At 44.8% G+C, this 25,254-nt stretch overlaps 1 protein-coding gene across 1 annotated transcript in view; it reads right to left on the reverse strand.

Moving 5' to 3' along the window:
• The window catches only part of LOC130379964 (alpha-1,6-mannosylglycoprotein 6-beta-N-acetylglucosaminyltransferase B), a 140,613-nt gene that overhangs the window by 59,930 nt on the left and 55,429 nt on the right, over positions 1 to 25,254 (reverse strand). The window contains exons 5-8 of the mRNA XM_056587127.1: positions 23,952 to 24,028; positions 23,138 to 23,320; positions 20,514 to 20,678; positions 2,545 to 2,714 (exon numbers count right to left, since the gene is read on the reverse strand). Of these exons, the coding sequence (XP_056443102.1) occupies positions 2,545 to 2,714; positions 20,514 to 20,678; positions 23,138 to 23,320; positions 23,952 to 24,028 (595 nt within the window). The remainder of the gene's footprint in view (positions 1 to 2,544; positions 2,715 to 20,513; positions 20,679 to 23,137; positions 23,321 to 23,951; positions 24,029 to 25,254) is intronic.

A 25,254-nucleotide genomic window follows, 5' to 3' on the forward strand; every position in this document is an offset into this window, starting at 1 on the left:
ACGAGAAATGATTTTGACTGCGGCGGGCTCGTGAGAAGCGGCCGTTGTCTACTGTCCTCGTGTTGGTGCCAAACTAAAAATCAATAAAAGACACTTTTAAAAATCCACCGCTTTTCAAAAGGGACGTCGGAACACTTTGTGGTCGGGGTTTGTTTGCTTTGTTTGTGAGGTGTGAGGTGAGGTGGGGTGACCCGCGAGTGCCATGGACATTCACCGGCCCTCTTATACGTCAGCAGATCTAGTATAAAGATGGAGGAGGTCCATCAAGAGCCTTTCCTTTGATTTCGTTGAATGGTTGGCCATGACAATTCTAGACCTTTCTATTTCATGACTATTCATTGGCAAAAATCATTTCTCTCGTGGATTGAATTCAAATCAGTACTGCTTGGAGCAAACAACAATCTCTCTTTTTATGTCTCAACAAGACACTAATAAATGATTTATCCTGGTCAATCCAGTGTACTCAACTTGGCCAACAACTGAGGCCTGAGTTCTGTCTTGGTCTAGGACTGCTGAGGAAGGTTCTGAACTGATGAATGCTGCCACGGTGCTGTTGGTATGAGTTATGGTTCAAACGTTGTTTTTGCAAGTAACCCCATCGCCTTTCATAAGCTTTTAGTGGGTGAAATGTGAGAGAGAGAGAGATTTTCTCTTCTGGTTGGCTGTGCCTGACTCTGTATGAGCCGATTTAGACTTGGATGTTGTTTATTTTTTCTTTTGTCTATACTCCAAAATAAATGAAAATTCAACGCAAAGACACATTTTTCTTCAAACCAAAACAAAGCGTTAAAGGAAATTGTACTGACAGTCACATGTAAAACAATAAAAATACATATGAGACGCGATTTCAATAAAAGCGGTGACAAAACAGGCCCAGGTGACGAGAACGCAGCAGAATGAAAACAGAACGACGACAATAAAACAATAGGCAATTAAAGTTGTTCCTCTCTGTCGTAGACAAAAGAAAGAAAAGGCAGTCTTGTTTTAATTCCTTCTGATTCTTTCGGAGAAGACAACGTTAGCGTCTAATCATGAAGACATGATGTGCAAAGAAAGAGCATTTTCTTTGTCATTAATCAATTCAATTCTCGCCTTTATATTTCTACAGAGAGAGATGTCCCGGAGTGGGTAGTCAATAAGACACCAGGCTGTTGTCCCAGGCAGGGCGCTGTGAGATGGGCCATAGGGACAGGACGATATATAGAAACATATCGCACAACCGATTAATGTTCCATTGTCAACCCAATGACAAACAACATCAAAGAGAGCCCTTGGGGGAGTCTAAAGAGAGCAGTCTGTGATTTCAGGTGTCGTTTTTAAATGCAAGGATCGATATTAAATTGGCATGATATAATTTTAAGTGTGCATTTAAATATCTTTTCATTAAATCAGGCATCCATTATCATAAAAACGTCCTTCCACTCTCTTATTCATTCTCGGCCGGCTGCACTACAGAGAAGCTTTCATCTCAAAGGGTTTGGCTCAGGGCAAACCTGACAACCTGTTTGATTAACACTGTCTTGGCTGTGCAGTAGATATCTCCTGGACTAGACAGAATGACCCTGGGGGGCGCCCAGGCAGTGCTCCCCCCCCCCGTCAGGGCAGATTTATACCAACCTGTGTGTATGTGCGTTTGGGTATGTTTTTGCACTTGCTCAAGCACTGTGTTGCGCTTGCGTTTGCATCGCTGTCAGAGTATATGGCGTGTTATGGTGCTATCCGTCAGCAGAAAGGTATGGCTCGCTGACACGGGGGAGGCTAACCAGCCCTGACACGACAGCGCTACATTGACGTGACCACGGACAAGGCTGGTTTGAGTCAATACGCTGCGTCAATGGCCTTACGCCTAATCTATGGGCTAACTGGAGAGATTGTAAGGGGAGAATACAGTTCTCTTACATATTTTAAATGGTTCAGGAGCAAAGCCGATATTGTAATCTCTCTCCCTTGCAGGGACATCATGAGTTGCCAAGTTCTGCAATTTAAATTCTTCCTTAATACTATCCATACTAAATAAATGGGGTTAGTTAAAGCAACTTGAATGATGACATTTACATGCAACACATTTCTTTCCTTGTCGGAATTCCAGGAATCACATTGACACTTTAAGGGAGCGGAAATGTCAAAAGCTATCATTCATTTGTAGCCGTCCCAGCATACAATTACTGGAGGAGGTGCTATTACTGTCGACTCTTGAACAATAGGTTTTCAATTCCGCTCAGGAAAAAGAGGAAGCTAGTTTGAAACAATGATTACATTTCACACTCGGAATGAACAAGGACCAACAATGAACAAAGCAATTTCGAAAAACCAGGCGAACGAAAAGGAAGGTATTATGGCAATATCCCTTAAACCCAGAGACAGCTCGCAATAGGCAAAATAAACAACGATTCCAAAATATTAAACAGGCTTTTTGAACAGCAACTGAAAAATAATCTGTTAAATTCATCCTGCGCGCCGAATCCGTGAGGTGTTGGCACAAATTTTCGAGCAGGATGTGCAGTAGCATGGCGTTAGCGATAGCTCGATGTTAGCATGACTCACCCGTGCAGCTCTTTGACGGACATGGAGATCTTCAGGTTGTGGCCCAGCACGTGGAGGGCAGTCAAGATGTCCGCCCACTGGACCATCTCCCCCAGGGGCCCGCCCTTCAGGACCTTAGGGCTGAACACGTCTCCGGACTCCTCCGTCAGGAAGCCCACGTGGACCAGGATCTGAGCGGAGAAACACCGGGGCACGTTCATTACATTCATTCCTGGTAGCAGACCGCTTCCTATCCAATGCAACTTACAAGTCAGGCTGGGAACAATAAAAATCTGCAACCAGAAAGAATGGGAACAAGAAAGCTATTCAAATTGGATCAGCCTCAGAACACAGCCGCACAGCCTAGTTAGAAACATTGTGTGCAGAGCAGTTCTACATTTTATAAATATAGGTTTTTAATTATAAAAATAAAGATACGAAATACACATCATGCAGGCCCTCCAGTATTTCACAACGTGTCAAATCAGGAAACATCAACCAAACCCTGCAATATTAAGCAAGCTTGCATATTAGTTTGCATATACAATCACACTATTGCTCGTGCTTCACTAATCACACTTCCCCACATAGAACGTACTGTCATAAACCCAACCCACCCCTCCTTTATAGTTATGAACAAGCAGGCATGTCTACAAACGTCTCAATTACTTTTAATGTATGCATATATAGTAGGGGTGAAACAAATCCCAAAACTCATGTTTCAGTACGAAAGGGTATGATGGTGTCATGGTTCGACAAAATAAATGTCTACTTTCTTTTTAATGTATTTTCGTTTTCGTTATAATTAAAGAAACAACATTACAGGCTTGAATTCCAGAATCCCATGGAAACACAAACACAACACTGCTTTATAACATGAAATATAAAATTGTCCTTTATACACAACTTCGACAAAGAACGCATCAGCAGCATATGGCAAATTCCAGTCTCACAGCAGTGCCTTAAGCGAAATAGGAACACTTGAAACAATTAGTCTGTCCCCATTAAACAAAGTGTCCCAGTCTGGCGTGGTGAAATGAGCAGCAAGGCAGCTCTCCACACAAGGGAAGGCTTTTCTGACATCACGTCAAGGTTTTTTTGGTTTTGTTGTAAAAGACAGGTGTAACTGTCTGGGTAGTTTATATATATATGTATATATATATATATATATACTGTACACAGTGCCGCTGCTAGCTATTTTGGGACCCTAAGCATAACTCCTTTATGGCCCCCCCCCCCCCCCCCCCGAATTCCCCCTACCAGCCCCCTGGGGGGGGGGGAATTGTTGACGGGGGGGGGGGGGGGGGGGGGGTCATGTGCGGCTCCTAACACTGGGCTGGTGGATAATTCAATATATATATATTTTTTTGCCATGGGCCCCCCCTCTGCCTTGGAGCCCCCCCCCCCCCCCTCTGCCTTGGTTTTAAGTTTGTATCCATAAATACAAACTTAAAACCAGAAGTAAGAATTTAATTTTTAATTTTTAATTTTTAATTTTTTTTTTTTTTTTTGGGGGGCCCCTCAGGACTTGGGGCCCTACGCGCAGCGCGTAGTGCGCGTTATGGGAGCGGCGGCACTGACTGTACACTTTTTTTGATAACTCATTAGTGCAACTTTATTGCAAGAAAAACACACACACACACACACACGCACACATGCACACACAAATCATTGCATATTTCACCATAGTTTTGGAGAAATGCTGCTGCGAAATCAAGCCTCTTCGGCCGCAACAATCACGAGATCATCCTGAAGGGACTGATCATGTTTATTCAACAGAACAGATGTTGCATATTTATTATGGATATCATCAAGCTTGATTATTTCATACGGCAATGGTTTTGGGTATATTTTGTTGCCTCAATCAGGTGTAGAAGAAAAGGACTTCTAGAGAGCAGTTTGTCACTCTAAGAAAGGATAAAGATGCATTAAGAATTACTACACCTGCCACGACTGACATGTAGCCAGGCATCATACACACTCACTGACTAGATTCATTGTTTATAGCCTAGTGAGCTACGTCTCGAAATGCAAAAACTGATCTGCTGTAACAGTAATGTCCCACAGGTGCAGAAGGTTTCTGTATAAGGAACTTGATGGCTGATCACCATCTGTCTCAAGGACAGATGGTGATCATTTCTACCCCTTCCCCTTACCCCTTCAAAAAAAGGGGGAGGGGTAAGGGGAAGGGGTAAGGGGTAGAAATGGGATTGGGCCTTTGTCTCACGCAATATTTATCAACATATGTGTGGAAATGTGTATTTACTGTCTATCATGCTGTCTGTCAAAACACCAACTTTAAAGCGATCCGTTTCAATTGAGTTTATGAGTTGAGTTAATGAGTATGGGAAAAATTCAAGCTGTGAAAAATCAGCTTGAGAATCTCATGACGATCTTTGCACTCACTCTCTCTCTAGTATCATTCAGTGGCTTGGTGTCAACATAGTGTTTTGCATGGCATACCTTTTTCTTTTTTTTTCGCTCTCTAAAAGTTAGAGAGTGACTGTGTGTGTGTTTGTGTCTGTGTGTCTGTGAGTGTGTGTGTGTGTGTGTGTGTGTGTGTGTGTGTGTGTGTGTGTGTGTGTGTGTGTGTGTGTGTTTGTGTCTGTGTGTCTGTGAGTGTGTGTGTGTGTGTGTGTGTGTGGGTGTGTGTGTGTTTAATGCTGTCCAAACATGCATATTCGACACTTCGAAACACCTCAATTAGTGGTTTCACACTTCAGTTCAAAAAACATAAACCAATTAAACTCATCCTTTACTATGACATCCTTGTGCAGGCATATGCTACTGACAGGAACAGTGTAAACACATGACAATGCAGCTTTCCACTGCGTAGTACGGTAGAGCATCACAGCTTGACCCTGTCCCATGCTGAAATACCTAGGTCAGGTTCCTTCTGCCCAACACAGCAGTGGAAGTTGAATGGGTCCGTGTGAAGTTATCTGTAGTGCCACTAGTGAAATATAAAGGACTTTTACCATCACCTCATTATGCCCTTTATCATTAAAATGTTGGATTACATTTTTAGAATCTGCTTATTTACATGAGTGATGATTAAAATAATAATCCATCCCAAACGGACTCGAAAAATGTATGCAGAATTTTGAATTGTTTCTAACTACTCCATCATCGCGGCCATAGGTCTAAACTCACTGCTGCACTGCTGGCCCACCTCCTTGCACAGCTCTCATACTGTATTATGCTGCGAGAAAATTGCCTTTTGATGGGTTATTATCAAATCATTTCTCATTGTTTTCTCTCAGACAAAACTGAAAAATGGACAGTTGCCCGGTCCACTGTTTGTGTTTGTTTTTGCACTTGTGTGTGTGTGTTTGTGTGCTAGGTTTGTGTGTGTTAGCACATGTGTGTAAGTGTGTGTGTGTGTGTGTGGACGAGTGTGTGTGTGTGTGTGTGTGTGTGTTGGATTTGTGTGTGTTGTGTGTGTGTGTTTGTTTGTCTTTTTGCACATGTGTGTGTGTGCTTGTTTGTTAGGTGTGTGTTGGTTTGGTGTGTGTTTGTGTGGTGGGCGTGTGTTTGAATAAATCCTATATCCTGTAGGTCTGTGGGCTCTGTGGAGAATCATGAAAGCCTTGCTCGAGGAGCTACTCTCTGTGTCGCCTCCACTGACTTCCATCAGCAAAGAGTCACCGTCTAGTAATGCTGCTAGATTACCCAACTCTAAGCACACACACACACACACACACACACACACACACACACACACACACACACACACACACACACACACACACACACACACACACACACACACACACAACACACACACACACACACACACACACACACACACACACACACACACACACACACACACACACACACACACACACACACACACAAACCTCTTGATAAAGGGGACCTCTTTCAGAGTCCACACACACACACACACACACACACACACACACACACACACACACACACACACACACACACACACACACACACACACACACACACACACACACACACACACACACACACACACACACATTTTCTGACATCACGACACACACACACTGTGCGGTCCTGGAGAGGATTGCTCTGGAGTGGCAAAGGGGGAGATATGAAAGGGAGAAAAGTGGTCTTTTAAAGCCGAGCCCATTGCATGATCGTTAATATTAAAATATTCCATATCATTTCAGGAGGCCATCATTAAATCTGTGCTTTCATAAACAGAGCGGTGAGATCCTTTGCATTGATGAAGCAGAAGTACAGTACAGCAGAAGGCACACTCTTCCATACACGCTTCCCTGGTGTGGGAGAGTTATTCAGACTGGCATGAAAAGTCCTTCTGATTTAATAAGCGGGCTCTATTAACTTTTGGTTTATTCTGGGGAAAAAAGAAAGCAGATAAGTGAAATATAATTACAGTTGGGGCGGTGGCAGATGGCGGACGGGAGTGTGTGACCAGCTCTCTATTTGTTCTGCAGGTTTGGCACGTTGTGCTGGAAGACGTGCCACACAATCATGGCCGCCTCACGAAGAGGCACAACAGAAGAGACACTGTGCTAAAGCAACGCATTATCAGATGTGGCAAACACAGCCATGCAGAGAGAGAGAGAGAGAGAGAGAGAGAGAGAGAGAGAGAGAGAGAGAGAGAGAGAGAGAGAGAGAGAGGAGAGAGAGAGAGAGAGAGAGAGAGAGAGAGAGAGAGAGAGAGAGAGAGAGAGAGAGAGAGAGAGAGAGAGAGAGAGAGTGAGCGAGAGAGAGAGAGGGAGCGAGAGAGTGCTAGACAGAGATAGAGCTAGACAGAGAGAGAGAGAGAGAGAGAGAGAGAGAGAGAGAGAGAGAGAGAGAGAGAGAGAGAGAGAGAGAGAGAGAGAGAGAGAGAGAGAGAGAGAGAGAGAGGGAGCGAGAGAGTGCTAGACAGAGAGAGAGAGAGAGAGAGAGAGAGAGAGAGAGAGAGAGAGAGAGAGAGAGAGAGAGAGAGAGAGAGAGAGGACAAGACAAAGATAGAGAGAGGGAGGACTAGACAGAGACAGATAGAGACAAAGGGAGAGAAAAGTGAGTTGATATTTTTTTAAATCAACTTGTGACAGCCTGATAGTTGTGAATTGGGTCTTCAAAGAGTGCAAAGTAAGTGCTGTAATAATTATTTCTAGCTTTAAATGGCTTTCTTTGTCTCCATTTGTATTGCCCACGTTCAAAGTCTCTCCTGCAGCAACAAAAGCAACACACTCCTTGCCCGAGCCTGGGCATTGATGTGTGCAAATGGTGGTACAAAATTAAAGGTTCTGTTATGTGTTCCAGTCACCCGGACACCAGCTGATGTCTCTCACTGGTTCCTGCCAGTTGGTTCTGAATCCAGACTGAAGCAGACATGATATGTGGGGTCTCCATGGTGACGGTGGAATCAGATCAAAATAAATCACACCTGCCTTGCTCTTCTGACTTATCATTCCGACTTATTGTTCGCTTGAGATACTGGGTTGATGGAACTATTGTTTCCAAGAGCTGGAACGTCCATCTCTGATGTACAGATGAATATAAAGTAGCGAGAATGACGAGTTGGTAACACTCAATTAGTACAGATACAGTCACAAAAACAAAGGATTAATCTCTGCAGATTGTTGAGGATGGCTAGACCTGTATTGAACCTGCAATAAATAAGAGACGGCCTCGATCTTGTCGAAGCAGAATTTATGTTTTGTGAATGTTGCTCAGAATAATTCTAGAGGAAATGAGCAGTAGAGCCACGCTACATGCACCGTGATTCGTTAAAAACAACACGCTTCTATTCCTTCCTTGCATCTTCTTACACAAAATTACCCCAAATCCGCACTCTTCGTGTCCTTCACCTCTACGTTTAATAAATGTTGGGGGTTGAATCTTCAACAAGAGGAAAAAATTTCAACACAGAAAACCTTGTGAAATCACCACCGGTAGAATAAGGCTTTTTGAAAAGTGTCAAGTGATCAAAACAAGGAGCAGTGCCCGCCCACCAGAGAGTCTGCCTGCTGCCTCCACCTGGACCATGTGCAGTCTGAAAGGTTGAAGCACAGCCCCGCGCTGACACAACAAAGAGGAGCGGCCGGCTCCCAGCCACCCTGACGACAGCAGGGTGGCGTTTTGAAGGATGAGCTCGACGCTGAGGCCTTCACAGAAAAGTGCTATCTCACGGCAAGCCAGGTCCCAGTAGAGACCGTCAAACAGACACACAAGCACGCGCAGTGTCAGAAGCCCACAAATCACACACACACACACACACGCACGCACGCACGCACACACACACACACACACACACACACACACACACACACACACACACACACACACACACACACACACACACACACACACACACACACACACACACACACACACACACACACACGCACACACACACACACACATGTACACAGTTCACAAATCCCAAACGGCAGTATGTGTGTGTGTGTTTCTAAGAGTGTTTGTGTGTGTGTGCGTGCGTGCGCCCGTATGTGCCCATTGGTACCCACGGGACAAGGAGTATGATCTCGCCCCTCCTGTCTGCTCACTCCCTCCGGGGAGGGGCAGAGCCAAAGGAGTGCCAGCTCAGAGACAGACGAGCAGCTCGGATCAATCTCACCAAACACACTCACTGGAGGGTGTGAAACCACACGCTCAACCCAGACCTGTGTCTGGAACTGACAGTTTTTTTTTGCGACACAAAATCATACGCAGTGGGCTTCTGTCCCCACAGTGTTCTCATGTTGTTCGGTTGAAATAGTCAAACTTTCCCGTATGCCCCCCAATAGGCGGCTCCCTGCGATTGGTCAACAATACCACGTGAACGGCTAAGTCAGTGCCTTGTGTCTGTGAATATTTCCTACCTGAGATCATATTTATAATTTGTGGCTTGTCCTACGACTGTTATTATGCTGGTGGTGCTGAATCGATGAGAGAATTTCAAGCGAGTCGAATCGTCCACAAGAATCACACTTAGAAACAAAATGAAAAGGACAATTGGTCGGGCCACATTGCAATTACTCACGTACAGACTCTTCAGACCGTTCCACTTGTACACTCAACATACCAACACACAGGCAAGGCCAAACGTGAATATTTCCTACCTGTGGAATAGGGCCTATATGTGGGTTTCAGTCACGTGATTATGATGGCGCGCGAAAGGGGCGCGATTTCAAATGGAGGTCAGGAAGTAGCCGAGTACGTCTATGGAGGAAACCGCTACAGAGAGTCCGTATTGTAAGGATTTAGAGCCCGTTTCTAGACAAAGATACAAACAATTAATTAGTAAATATGTTGGCCGTGATCCGTATCTTATAAAGAAGAGTGAGTTTTCGGTAGAACCTAAGGATTTGCCGACAATCAAGGCTGTGGACATCACTAATTATCTGGTCCTTCAGACATCATTCTATACAGCAGGGGTTCTCAACTGGTCTCACTCTGGGACCCACATTTTCCCATGGTCATTAAGTCGCGACCCACTTTTATAGTCCTTCAAACCAAGCAAATGTATTTTTTTAAAGGCTTTGAAAACTCAAGTCTTTAACATGTATACTCTTTTTTATTGAGCAAAGTGCATTTCAGAGCACCAGAGAACCATGACAACTGTGTACAGAAGTGAATGAAATAAGTATCAAACATGAAGTAACAAAATGGAGACCAACAAAATGAGATATTTGACTTCTATCTCTGCATTCAAAGCACATTCAGAAGAACCTGAGGAGGACCATGCAACAGTATGCAGACAAAAGTGAATATCAAATTGCACAAAATAAAGACCCACAAAACAAAACAAGGTGGAGGAGTTCCATGACAAGTGAATAAAATAATCAAAAGTGCACCAAGTAATTATGGCCACAAAATTATATATTTCACTTCTATGTAGGCCTATTCAGAAATAATAAGGAACTTAGGAGGACCATTACAACTGCCTGGAAAAAAAGTATAACAAAAAATAAATATCAAAAATAATTAAAGATCTACCAAACAAGATCTGTTCACCTAACCTGTAATTTGGGGAAGTCAGTGAGACAGTTGGGCATGTGGTTTATTCTTAATGAGAGTTTCAAAGTCTGGGAGGACAGTAGACAGAGCTACCCTCAGATCATGCTCAGTGTCCAGTCTGTTTCTCTGCTTTGGCTTGAGCTGCAACAAGGTGGAAAAGCCACATTCACACAGGTAGGTTGTGACACGGGAATAAACAGACTCTGCTCCTCCCGACTGCAGACGTAGGTTAAAAATCCACTTTTTACGGCGTTGTTCTGTGAGCTTTTTACATTTCTCACCTTTGTGAACGACAATCTTTGGTACTAAAACCCCTTTTCCTTTTCTCGGTTAGAACGATTGGAGCAGCCGTATGGTACACAAAACATAGGCATGTTGTCAGTTGGCACTTGACAGTTCCTCAAGCTACTTCACTTCCTGCCCACGTGAAACCCACCTATTGGGTCCATCACTTGGTGTATCTCCAGATGAGCCAGTTTAAAGGAAGAGCTGCTGAGATTGTAAGGGAATGTGTACGTTTCGTTTGTGTGAGCGCTCGACCAGGGACTACAAGCACAGGGAGATGGTAGGAAACTCCTCATTAAATTAACAAATAAGGGATTTTACTGTAACCTGAGAGAGATGGTGTGTGTGTGTGTGTTTGTGTGTGTATGAATGAGAGATGGTTTGTGTGTGTGTTTGTGTGTGTGCGAGAGAGAGAGGGAGAGAGAGGGTGTGTGTGTTAGCGAATGAGTGCAGTCGTTTGAGTGAGTGAGTGAGTGAGTTTGTTTGTTTGTTTGTTTGTGTGTGGGTGTGTGTGTATGTGTGTATGTGTGTTTGAGATAGATGGTGTTAGTGTGTATGTGTGTGTGCGGGAGATAGTTTGTGGTTGTGTGTGTGAGTATGTGCGTGCTTGTGTGTGTGAGGTCATGCACGTGTGCATTCCAGTAGAGCAGCAGTGACTCTTCAGTTTGTGATAGCACTTCATCTCCCATCTGATGCCCGGCCACAGCAGAATGTTAATGGGTGCTTCTTCACAAAAGGAGCTCTGTGCTTCTGGGTGTCTGCTTGTGCATATGAAAGTGTTGTGTGTGTGTGTGTGTTGTGAAAGAGGGAGAAAGATGCTGGGTGTGAGGTCTGTATGTGAGAGTGAGAGATTCTGTGTGTGTGTGTGTGTGTGTGTGTGTGTGTGTGTGTGTGTGTGTGTGAGTGTGTGTGTGTGTGTGTGTGTGTGTGTGTGTGTGTGTGTGTGTGTGTGTGTGTGTGTGTGTGTGTGTGTGTGTGTGTGTGTGTATGGGGGTTTGTGGGTGTGTGTCTGTGAATGATAGTGTGTGTGTGTGTGTGTGTGTGTGCGTGCGTGTGTTTGTGTGTGTGTGTGTGGTCAGTGTGTCTGTGAGCTATTGTGTATGTGGTGTGTCTCTGTGTGGTGTGTGTGTGTGTGTGTGTGTGTGTGTGTGTGTGTGTGTGTGTGTGTGTGGTGTGTGTGTGTGTGTGTGTTTGTGTGGATCTGAAGGTCACAGCTGTCTCAAAGTCACCGGGGGTGTCAGCAACAACAACACAAGCTGGCAGTGCCATCTTTCTCCTTACCACGCCCTCAACCTCACCTGCTTACGCCACCCTTAGCTGCGCCTCCTCCACCTCTCTCCTCCTCCTACTACTCCACTATTTCACCTCTGTCCCTCCTATCCATGATTTTGTTCTTTCTGTTTCTCTGCAGATTATGTTAGCATCTGCTAACCATGATGACATTTTGTTTTGATAGGAGGTTGGAACATGTTAACCCCTATACGTACTGTCAGAAATTATAATCTTCACGCGATACACTACGTATGGTAAATGTGCAATATACGATTAGACTTAGTTAACTTGAAAGCAGCTTCAAGACTAGAAATGGTTTAGTTGAGATAGTATGTATCATTTAATGATTGGGCTTAATAAAGAGAGAGAGAGAGAGAGAGAGAGAGAGAGAGAGAGAGAGAGAGAGAGAGAGAGAGAGAGAGAGAGAGAGAGAGAGAGAGAGAGAGAGAGAGAGAGGGAGAAATTAAGAGATTCAAGGCAAGGTAGGGAGGTTGAGCGAGAGAGGCTAGTAACCAATCGATGTCCTAGTACACACTCACCACAACAGACTGCAGGGTATAGACAGCAGCAATAGGACCGTTCAGCAGGTTAGGGCAACATTGGCTGTGGAGAGTATTTTCATTGCCTTCCTCGTGGTGGCCTCAGCTTGTGTTCCCTGCCTTCATCTAGGTCACTCCCTTCCCTAGAGACTGGTATTAATGTCTTCAAGGGCTGGTTGTAGAGAGATGAAAAACTACTTGAACACAAATCACTTGACTTTACTTGACTTGTATACATGTTTGTGTGGGTGCCGGGCTAGTGTGCAAGTGTGTGTGTATGTGTGTTCACAAGTATCCTTTCAAAAATACAATGAATGAGCGAGAGTTTACGTGTGTGTTTCCGTGCGTTTACACGACACTCAAGAAAATCGAATTATTGGCTTAGTCTGACTATGATTGGATTAATAAGATGCATGTATACACCTTAGTCAGACTAAAATCGAATCGAATCGGGTTACTCACAGTCGGATTAAGACCCCTCGATTATTCGATTGATAGTCGCATTAAGCGTGCCTGTATACGTTCAATTCGATTAGAAACGGATTTTGCGTTCGGCGCATGCTCGAGATCTTTTCCCGGGGCCGTGAGCGGGAAGTATAAGGAGACGATACTCGTGTTGTAGTCACCAGTGGAAAACGAGAAACGGCGAAGAAGTGTTTCGTCATCAACATGGATTCACTACACACTACGCTTCTGTTACAAGAGTAGCGTATGTGTGTGCGCCAGAATGGCAATGTGTGTTGACCTCAGTGAGTGAGTGGACGAGCGAGGAGACCGAGCAGTAGCCTCTGTCAGTTTAGTGACTGAACGAGTCTGGTTGTGTCTGTGCAAACGTGTACTGTTAAGTTAGTGGAACTACGAATAAAGTACCCAGCCTGTCAATAATCGGTGGCCGCCTCATTCCGACCTATAAGCAGACCCACTGCTTGTCAAAGTGACGGGTGTTACCCCCGAGAGAACATCGGTCCTGGAGGGAATGTCTTTCCTGTGCTCCTCGACTACAGCCTGGGAGCCGACAGCAGGAAAGGTGTAACACTTTAATTTCACCCAAGGCTGAATTAAAAGTACATGTTTTTCTAAATGTTAGTCATGAATGAGGTTGTAAAGTAGTAACTTCAGGCACATCTGTCAAAATAAAAGTTTTTTCTGCCGACGTGTTTAAGATCTTCAATCATTGCGCCGCGGCCGAACTGACGGGGATATTCTCTGAAATTATGAATCTTAGACTGCGTTGGGTTCTCCGACTCTCTTGTACCTCAGCAACAAGTAAAGACTCTTAGTGGGGGTTATCTCGGCCATGGTGGAGATGGAATTGGGGGAAAGGAACTTTGGCTTTGACTCTCTGAAGTCCAGATAGGAACACGGCATGGAGGAGAAAGGAATTGTTGCCGTGTGCGGAGTCCCGGAGGAGCTGCACCGCCGCCGCCGGAGGAGTACGCCTACGACCGAGAGGTCGGAGCAATGGAGCATCGGAGAAATACATGGACCCGAAGTGAACTTACAGCTGTCTACTGAAAAGAACTTTCTGGAATGCCGCCGAGTTTAGTTGTTGCTAGTGACGTAAAGAGGTCAGCCGGTGGTTCAATTAGTTGAAATGGGTACAGCGCCACCTATCATACCGGGGCATGAAATGCTTCGGCCAATTAATCGATTTTCTCACCGCCATGTATACTCGGACAATTGCAGTAGTCCGATTGAGGAGCATGGTCAAACTTAGGCTTTAATCGGTTTAAGCTGTGCATATAAACCTACTGACTGTTTGCGTTTTTTAATGTATGTGTGCGTCTGTGTGTTTGTAGGAGTGTTTCTGTGTGTGCGTGCGTGCGTGCGTGCGTGCGTGCGTGCGTGCGTGCGTGCGTGCGTGCGTGCGTGTGTCCGTGTACGTTGACAAGCAACCTCCACAACAATACAAAGGCTGAGGGATAGATTAAGCCTTGGGATGTTTCGTATTTTATCTTTTCAATAACCGTCAGTCCACATCCTTTTCACTCTGACTTTTTCCTTTGACTTGATGCTATTTCGACTTTATATGTTTCAAGGGAAACAATAAAACGAAAATAAACAAACCACACGCCTTTATCGTTGCTCTCTCTTTATCGGCGGGGGGCCAGCCTGCTACCACAGCCTGCTACGACCTGCTACGGGGGATTTTGTCGTCGTTTGCGGAAGCGCTTTGAAAAGCGGAGATACAAATAGAGAGTGCGCCTCAAACTGCCCTGGCACACTCCCGGTTAACGTCTTTGTTTTCCGCGAGAGAGCCGCCATCACGGGCAAAACACAACACGGCGGGGGGGGTTCTTCCATGGCTGCGGACTCTTAACCTTAACTTTGTGTGAAGGGAACCGGGCCAGGCCCGGAGTGGGGCTCATTTTCAGCCTTGGAGTTTAAGCGGAGGGTGGAAGCGGGTCTGAGACTACTACAAAGGAAAAACAAATGCTGTTTCAAATTAGATGATGCATTTTTTATTTACTAAACAGTTATTTCTACTTAAACCGGGTTCACGACAAGTCGACCAACTCGACAATGATTTTAATATCCTGTTCTCTCTTCAATGAGCACAACGATGACCTTTACAAAGTGAACATCAGTCAATATTCAATCACCAATGTAGTTGAAAAATAGTCAGCTCAACCCATAGGGCTAAACTTTGGGTACATTTGGTTGACTTTTGCTCAACTTAATATGTTAAACTTTTAATTGAAGATTCTGTGTGTGACGGGATGGACAGACACCAATGGGAGCAGAATGGAGGAGAAAGTGATGTTGCTGTGCGTGTTCCAGGTATCAAACCAATCGTATTAAGACAACGATTCTACACACATTGCCATTGCGAACATCTTTCCCTGAATATACTTTTCCAAAGCAAGAGAGAGCGAGAGGAGGGAGAATATTCTCCCCACTAAACAGGGAGAATACGGGTGTTTTCAAATATTTCACAAAATCATTTTCATGTCGATAGGACATCATTTTTGATCTGACCTCGTTTTTTGCACTAAGTTCCTGATTCTAAAGAGCCGCGTTGGTTATGGTGGTAACCACTCCTGGGACAGTTTATTCTTCGCCCCATGGGTCATGGCAAAAAGCAACAACAAGACAAGGCGGCACGCTGGAAATGAAGCCAGGCCCGACATCCAGACTGAAGAAGATATAATGACCATCTCCATTGAAGGGTGAGAATCCTTGACCTCAAACGCAGCTTGATCCATCTCAAGAGGCACAAACATAGACATGAGTACACAGCTTGAACATCAACAAGAGTACACACTCTACCACACACACATACATACTAGACACGTCATCATTATTGGTGATGAAAGGTCTGTGACCACCCCAAGAGGACCCTTCAAATCAGAGAAGCATCTGGCGGAGAGGAAGATGTGTCTGGCAGAGCACGTAGGGTAGTTTCATCACACACCCTGAAATGGATGTCTTGCACACAACACTGGACATCCGTCATTTCAAAGCACTTATCGCAACAGAACAACCCCACCTCCAAGTTTGAAGTCATTAAAGTGTTATAAATACTCTTGAGCCGGCGTTTTTTAATCCTACACTTAAAGGTTTAGGGCCCTATTTTAACGGTCTTTAACGGCGCAAGTAGCTTTGTGGGCGATTCTACGTTGATGTCGCTAGTTTACTGGCGCGAAAAATGACTCTTGCAACCGGCGCATATCTAAAAAGGGTTGGTCTGAAGTAGCCTAATTACCCATAGGTGTGGTTTGGGCGTAACGTGCAATAAACCAATGAGAGTGCCAGCTCCCATCCCCTTTAAGAGCCATGAGCGCATTTGAATCTGACAAGTTGATATTTTGACAGCGGGTCTGCAGACTCCGATGAGACAGATGCACATGAATTTGAAACTTCAAATGGCTCAGTATATGGCAAAATAATATGGCCTAATTCACACATGGAATAAGGTTTTCTTCCACAACTATAAATACTGAGTCCTATTTAATGTGGTTCTATTTAATGATATTTAATGATGTAAGCAATACATTATAAACATCGTTTCTTATCAGTATTGTATGCATTATCGTTATCGACTTGTGTTCCTAATATGCATGTGTCCCCCTGTTAATATACATTGCCATGGACTGTATTATGCATTACGTGTTTAGTTTGCGTGTGTTTAAACAGATGGACGCACACACAGACGCGCGTGTGTGTGTTACACATACACACACGCGCGCCCATATTCATCCATTCTTTTTAACACTCACTCGCATTAAAACGATGTTTTCTCACGATCAAATACTCATCAATCCTGAAGGTTATGGGCATGTACACGATGTCTGTGTCAAGAAAATATGTGTTTGCTGTACGGTGTTTGCAGATGCATTGATTTAAAAGTACAACTTAATACTGCTGTATCAGCTGTTCTTTCCCAAATAATTTACCAAGAATGTGTGGCTAGGTAGATGAGAGAAGCAAAGTGTATGCGCGAGGTGCACAAGCAACATTATGCATGCGCCCTTAAAATAGCATCTGAACAACGCACCACTGACTTTAAACCAGGTATTTCCTGGTTTGTGGCGCAAGTGGTTTCTGAAACTGCAAAATAGCACCAGGGAACGTTTGCACCAGAACACGCCTCCTCCTTTCGCCCAGCCGGCCCTTGGGGCGCAAGATCATTCCCTAATTAACCGACGCATGGCGGTGGAGGGAAAAGAACGCTCTGCGCCAGTTGCAAACTAGCAATGACACATGCGCCAGTGATTAAGTCAATTGCGCCGGATGCAAGATAGGGCCCTTAGTGTGCATAACTTAATAGTTAGTGTATTATCCCATAAAATGAAGTAAATACGTAATAAATTGTGTTTAAATAAGCTTAGAATGAGACATTTACATCTACATATGAAGCAGGTCATCTTCCATGTTGCATCACCATGTTTTTACAGTCACCCAGAGTGGGCAAAAAAAAGATTGGGCTAAAAGTTGTAGGAAGGAGGGGGGCTTTATCTCCATGTCTACAAATTATTTGCGGTACTTCTCTTGGTACCGTTGCCTTGTAGGAGCGCTATAATGAGCAATGTTTTACATGGAATGTGCCATACACCACAGTATTTTCTATGCGTATGAGAAGCTAAACTCTCTCTCTCGGATGAGGACATCAAAATCAACCATTAGCCAGATGGAGCCCCACACATCAGCACAACCACACGGAACAAGTCTGAGAAACTTAGGCCAGAATACTGCAACCAAAGTCAATGGAAAAGGAGGGGTGGCGGGGGTTTTCAGGTACAATCTGCAACCACACCGCTAATTGCTAATTCTATACACTGTTAATAAATTTGTTTTTTTTCTGGCATAAATCATTGAGATTCTGTAGCAAGCATGGCTGACAGCTTCCTGGTCTTGGCTTTCTAAAAATAAGTTAAGATCTTTGGAGAGTCAAGTAAATTAAAGCTAAAAAACGAAATAAGACCCTCCCATTTCATCAAGAGAAATGTGACCCAGGAGATCAAAATCAATTTGGTCTGTCAAAAGCCTATTCTCAGACACAATGCTCGAACCATTTCCACAATTTCTCACTTTTCTTATTAGACACTATAGCCTAGATTCAGAATTGAATATTTATCCTAACGCATTTAAAATGACAACCAATATCTCAAGCTAGTAAGTGTTCTAAAAGGCTGATTCTACATTTTAGAAACATTTTAGTCAAAAATAACAGGAATGATCACAAACACATTGTGGGGTTAGGGTTAGGGTTAGAATAGTTCCAACTAAATATTATTTTTAGGGTTAGGGTTCAGGTTTGGGTAATCATTAAAGGTGGCTAGGGTCGTGAAAGAAAAAGTCTCATTTTTGCCTCCCTTCAAATCCACTCCCCCAAAACACGGGACAGGATCACTAGCTTTAGGTAGGCCATGCAATCAGTTAATTCAGGCTGAATTAAATGATTGCACAGGGTGATTACAGGCATTCAACAGCCACCAAAACCAGATTTCTCTTTTCCTTTTGTCAGAGCATTTGACTTATTGCTGTTGGGTTTTAATAGCATTTCCAAAAATAGGACAAAATAAGATTCTGAAATAAATTGCCAACCCAGCTTCAAATAATATTCTGCTTTGCTGTGTGTCACTGCTTACACTGACCTAATTTAAGGACTGGCTGAGGATGATAAAATTAAAATAGAAATACTACAACTATCATTGTTTTCTAGCTTTCTTTCCATAAGTGTTGCCATCAGTTGGGTTGTCTGCAGGAATTGGGCTGTTTGGGCTGAGATCACTCAGACACTGTTACGCAACGGTGTCAGCAACCATATTCCAACACCTTTAATCTGTTCAACACGGCAGTGATACATGAATGCACTACCAAGGAAGAAATTTACTTGGTAGACAGCCTTTTCTCATTCGGGCTGTCAGTAAGCCTTTTTATGTAGCTTTTAGTAGCTGTATCAGCAAAACAATATTGGCCTTTCTACTGACATTTATAATCCATGAATCCAATGCGATCCAGTCCGTGTAAAACCCTATCTATAGCATCCCGACGCCTAGGATGAGAACCCCAGCGTTTGGAGGGTAAAGTCAAGTCAAGTCTTTTTTTATACGTATATCTTTCTTTCACAGATTCAGTCTCAAATAGCCTCAGAGGCCACACTACAAGACACCCCACCTCGCCTTAAACTCTCAAACGGGCAAGGAAAAACACCCTGAATTATCAGAGAAGAAGCCCAGAGAAGGAACCAAGAAAGAGGGATACCTCCCTGGGGTGGTAGGGCAATGGGTGCCATCATGGAGAGAAATAACAAGCAAAAACAGTTGGAGTGAAAGAGTACTTAATTGGTATCCTGGAAGTCTGGGCTATGATTGGATGCAGCCTCAATATCTAATTGTATAATATTACATATAATTCCTACTGATTCCTCCACATAAGCCACACATGACATCTCATCGTTTTGTTCTGGATCACGGATTATGACTTATCACAATGATTAATCATGCTGGACACTAATAATGCTTTTCATATTACTATTCCAATGTATCATTCTACGATTAGAAGCATTTCTAGTCATCAACCCATATTGAGAAATTCATCATTCCCATGGCTCTATCTTTCATCACTTTTCCCATCTCATTTGTCACCTCCCTCTCTTCTTCACATCTTTGAGTGCTATATTACAATCACTCGCTCACTCAGGTTCTCCGTGCAAGGGATAGCCTGTTCTGACAGTTATCGCCTACGGATGGATTTGATTGGTTGATGAAGTGATCTGCCTGCATGTTGATCCCGATACCGAGTAGAAATCAGCTTTTTCCCCCTATCTCCATCTTAGCTTGCCGCCTAACCGTCAGGGAAAGCATTGTATGAATCTGTAACGCAGTTGAAATGAGCTCAACTTGCACCGAAGAAGAAATGAGCACAACGCAGAAGACACCTTATCTCCCTGTGTGGTGGGCTTAGCCTCAGGCCTGATCACGGTTAAATATATGATATCAGTTAAATATATATGCATTCAAGATTGAGTCCGCCGCTTTTTTTGCCATCAAGCAATCGATGTTCTACAGTAAAACCATCGAATGAGTTAACAAAACATCTCTTTTATCACGTTTACCTTTGATAGTCTTTACAAGACCTGACTGTGTTACACTGCTTTTCCACAGATTGCCAAACAAACTCTGAAGGAATCTCTCTCACATACACACACACACACACACACACACACACACACACACACACACACACACACACACACACACACACACACACACACACACACACACACACACACACACACACACACACACAGACACACACACACACACACACACACACACACACACACATATACACATACACACTTCAAGAGTTGTGCCTCGTGACCTGAGGGGCCGCACACCCCAATACACACATATACACACACACACACAGACACACACACACCCCCACACATCCCCAGCGCCCCGTGACAGGTACCTTCCTCTGGTCCCTCCAGCGGTGCTGCAGGGTGCTGTCCAGCCGCAGGGCCGCGCTGCCCCACTGCTGGGCCAGCCGGCGCATCCGCTGCTTCATGAAGCTCAGCGACTCCTTCCCCCCCCCCACCTGCTCCAGCAGCACCGACAGGTCCGTGCGGAACGCAGCCTGCTCCATCCCGGGGTGGGGGAGGGTAGGACAGGGCGGGGTAGGGTGGGGTGGGCCAACGTTTGGAAGGGAAGGGGTAGGATGGGATGGGGTATGGTGGGGTGCGGTATAGTGGGTTGGGGTAGGGTGGGGGGGGGTATGGTGGGGTTGGGGTAGGGTGGGGGGGGGGTAGGGTGGGGTGGGGGTATGTTGGGGTTGGGTAGGGTGGGGTGGGGGTATGTTGGGGTTGGGTAGGGTGGGATGGGGTATGGTGGAGTGGGGTGGGGTGGGGTATGGTGGAGTGGGGTGGGATGGGGTAGGGTGGGGTGGGGTGTGTAGGGTTGGGATTCGGTATAGTGGGGTGGGGTGGGAAGGGGTAAATGGGGTAAGATGGTGTGGGTGGGGACAGTGGTGGGTAGAGAGAAGGTGAAGAAATCGAGGTTGAGGACAAGAAGAAACATGTTCAAGGCTAAACAGAGGGCTGTCTTAATCAGATTATACAGGGTTTCCACTCTGAAGGCTCACACCCCGGTTGAAGAATTAACACGCATGCTAGACCTCGAAAGAGAGGTCTCGAGTACCGAGCGCCACAGAGAAACAACAACCACAACAACCACAGCAAAACAAACCCACTGCAATATCGGAACTCACGGTTTGGTTTACAGGGAAAGTGCACATTTATGTAGGTGTGCCAGTACACAGGGTGAGCACAGTATACAACATAGCTTTAGCCGACCGGCTTGTTTAACAACTGGCAGGTTATCCAAACGGCGCATTTATAAAATGACAGACAAACAATACAAAAGAGAAATAAAACCACAAAGTCAACACAACAACACTATTCTACTGAACTAAGAGGATTATCGAGGGAGACGTGAGAATGAACGCCAGCCCACAGTGGTGTACAAGTAGGGCACACACTGTCTGCTGCTGAATGCTTAAAAAACAAACAGGGAAAAGAGCGAGAGAGGCAAGGCACAAGCATTGGCTTCCACGGCACTATTTATAGGTCCCGTGTTTGCTTTGTGTTCACAAACTAGCGGCACAAAGAGCTGACCGGGCGAGAAGATGAGATCCCTCACCGATGCACTTCCTTAATTGGAAAAAAAATGCAGACCACCAACTAACATAGTAAAGTAAAAACAAGCAGAACTCCTCAGAGTTGTGGTTGCGTGTGTGTGTTTGCGTGTGTGTGTGTGAGCACAGTTGAAATCTTGAAGTCAAACGGTGGTAATGAATAACAACAGCAGACTTGTTTAGACGATGCCCAATTGATTGCATCCCGGGGTTCCTCTTCTCTGTGAGTACATGGGACGGCAAAGATACACAGAGATAAGGCAGTAGGGCCTATTAAAGTGTGTGTGTGTGTGTGTGTGTGTGTGTTTCTACATTTGTGTGTGTTTCCTCGCATATATGTGCGTGTGTGTTAGCTTGTATTTGTATGTGTGTCGGTGTGCGTTTGTGGGTGTGTATTTGTGTGTGTGTGTGGTGTGTGTGTTTGTCCTAACATGTGTGCATGTATCTACGTGTCTGCGAATGCAATTGTGTGTGCATGCCAGCATGTGCGTATGTGCGTTTGTGTTTGTGTGCATGGGATTCTATGTGTCTGTCCTTACATGTGTTCATGGCTATATGCGCGTGCATGTTTATGTGTGTGTGTGTGTGTGTATGTCTGTGTGTGTATGTGTTAGAAGACATGAGAGCCCACTGTGTTTCCAGCGTGACCGTGTTTACAGTCTCCTGCAATCGTAGAGAGTGTACCAGGGGACCATAATGAGCGGGTTCAGTTATGTGTTAATTAGAAGGGGCGATTTGGGGGGGTCAGCGGGTTTGGAGGGGGGTCAAATAGCATGTTGTCATGGAGACGGACTGCGCATTCTCCCCTCTCGACTCGTTGTGGCGCCAGACCTCAGCTGAACTGAGTGCGTCGTTTATTTAATTAATTATTTTGGATTCAATGGATTAGCCAAAGGGGCATCCGGTAAGAAAACTATAATTTAGTTTTCGTTGTATTCATTAATTTATCTCTGTATATATCTAGGAACGTATGATATATTCATTCCTAGATATTCCTTGATATTGACATGTTTTTTATGTTTTTTAGCTTGGTTTTTTGGGTGGTATACAAATAAAGAGTTGCAGGGAAACAGTCCATGATGGTTGTTTGAACGGTAGTTAATCAAACAGAAATGTCCTATTATTCATCTTCAAGCGGCTAGCTAAACGATTAAACAGATTGACAGTTAAAGACTGAATTATTAAGCATAATCATAATCTTTTTTTGTTTTATAATGCTAAATGCGTTTTTATATCGTTTTTCTATGCTTATCAGGGTGTGTGAGTGTGACTGCTAATACATGCATGTTTATACCCATCTGCATACATCTGCGTGCGTGAGAGTGAGTTTGAGTATGAGTGTGTGTGTGTCTGTCCGTGTGTGTGATGTGCGTGACGTGTGGTGTGTGTCACCCCTTGCTCACCTGTCTTGGGGCTGTCCTGGCTGGCGATGTGTGCTGGGTGGGGGGGATGTTGCTCTGGTTCCTCCAGGCCAGTGGGGGGCAGAACCACTCCACCTCACTCAGGTAGATCAGGAAGGAGCAGTCGGAGCCGTCCACGCCGTAGAAGGCATAGCACGGGTCTGAGGTCCAGCGGGCCCGCATCCACTGCACACACACACACACACACACACACACACACACACACACACACACACACACACACACACACACACACACACACACACACACACACACACACACACACACAAGAAAACACACACAAGAAAACACAAACACGCACACACGCACTCACGCACATACACACACACACACACACACACACACACACACACACACACACACACACACACACACACACACACACACACACACACACACACACACACACACACACAAGAAAACACAAACACACACAGGAAAACACAAACGCACACACACACACACACACACACACACACACACACACACACACACACACACACACACACACACACACACACACACACACACACACACACACACACACACACAAGAAAACACAAACACGGACAGACACACACACACACACACACACACACACACACACACACACACACACACACACAGACACACACAAACACACACACACACACACAAACACACATACACACACACACACACAACAAAACATACAAAAAAAAAAAAAATATATATATATATATATATATAGAGTCATTTAACCTTCCATAATTGGCTGACGTTGCACCATGAGGGAAATAAAGTGATGGTTACTTACATCCACCTTGCCAGGGCAGTCTGGGTAGCGAGGGTCCCTGGGAACCTCACACTGGCCGGATGTCCCGTCTCTCATCGCTGTGGAAGCACAAAGACCCACATGAACTCAGTGAGACAGTCCCAGGACATCAAATAGACGTGGAGGTCTAGCCAGTGAACTGCCGCTAGGTTAGCCGTGGGACAGGCAACGAATGGGATACTACAACATTAGATCCAAAGAGCCTCACCAAGTGCTGCAATACTCAAAGCATTAACGGGCTATTCAGGGCCAACCTAGGTCCTTAATGAAGGCTTTAAAAACATTGAAGGGAACAAGTTTGTCATTTTGAGGTCTCCCTGAAGCAAGTTCCAAGTACAAAGGGGCAATATAGCTGAAGGCTTTTTTCATACTAGGCTGCCTCCCTCCTCTCGATTAGGACCTTGGATTGTTCTACCACATGAAAACACAGGAATGAACTAGGGTATCATTGTACAAGGCATGCAAAGTGTGAAAAATTTAACACTTTTTTAATTGGTTTTCGGGTTGCCTGCTGAGCCAGACTTCATAAAAATATATGAACTGAACCATTCTGCTATCTTGAGTCAATTATGCGAGACAAGCGCATAATCACATTCATAAACACACACTATTTCATCCCAGTAAATCTCAAATTTATTTTCTTGTCATCATGCTTTGGGAATGTCATCATTCCCAAAGCATTGGGGTAATCCGGGTTGCTTTGATTCAGTTTGTGGCTGAGTATATGCGATGCGTTGCCCTGGTGTGGCTCAACACTGGTCGGATCTGATCCCTGGACTGGTTGTGAGGACGGTTTAGCCGACCAACTCGGCAGCGGCCAGGCCAGCGCTGCTTCAATCAATTTATGGGAGCGGCAAAAAAATATGCGAGCCGGGTATACAGTACAACAGTGTTGCATTGTGGGATAAAGAGCGCATGTTCGACGACTGTAGACACATCAACGGTAAATCAACAAGATAAAAAAAAAAAAAAACGGACCATTCTGATCATATCACCGTGGGTGTACGGAAAAACAAACTGAAATAAAAGACAAAGAACAAGACATCTGGTGCTGAAACAAACACCCTGCTCGTTCTCCTTGATCATTCCCAGCGTGGGCCCTGCATTCTGTTGGCTTCTCACCGGCTCCCCTGGATCCCACCGTGGTCGCTATGCTCCGGCTATCGCTGTGCTTGGATTCAACATGCCAGCCATCGCCGGCAGGAAGCATTTACCATCGCGCCGCCTGCCTGCCTAATGCCCTGCTGCCCCGGGAAGCCACTAACACATGCATCGGCTCCGAGCG

The sequence above is a fragment of the Gadus chalcogrammus genome, chromosome 3 (assembly GCF_026213295.1).
Source record: "Gadus chalcogrammus isolate NIFS_2021 chromosome 3, NIFS_Gcha_1.0, whole genome shotgun sequence".
Classification (NCBI taxonomy): Eukaryota; Metazoa; Chordata; class Actinopteri; order Gadiformes; family Gadidae; genus Gadus; species Gadus chalcogrammus.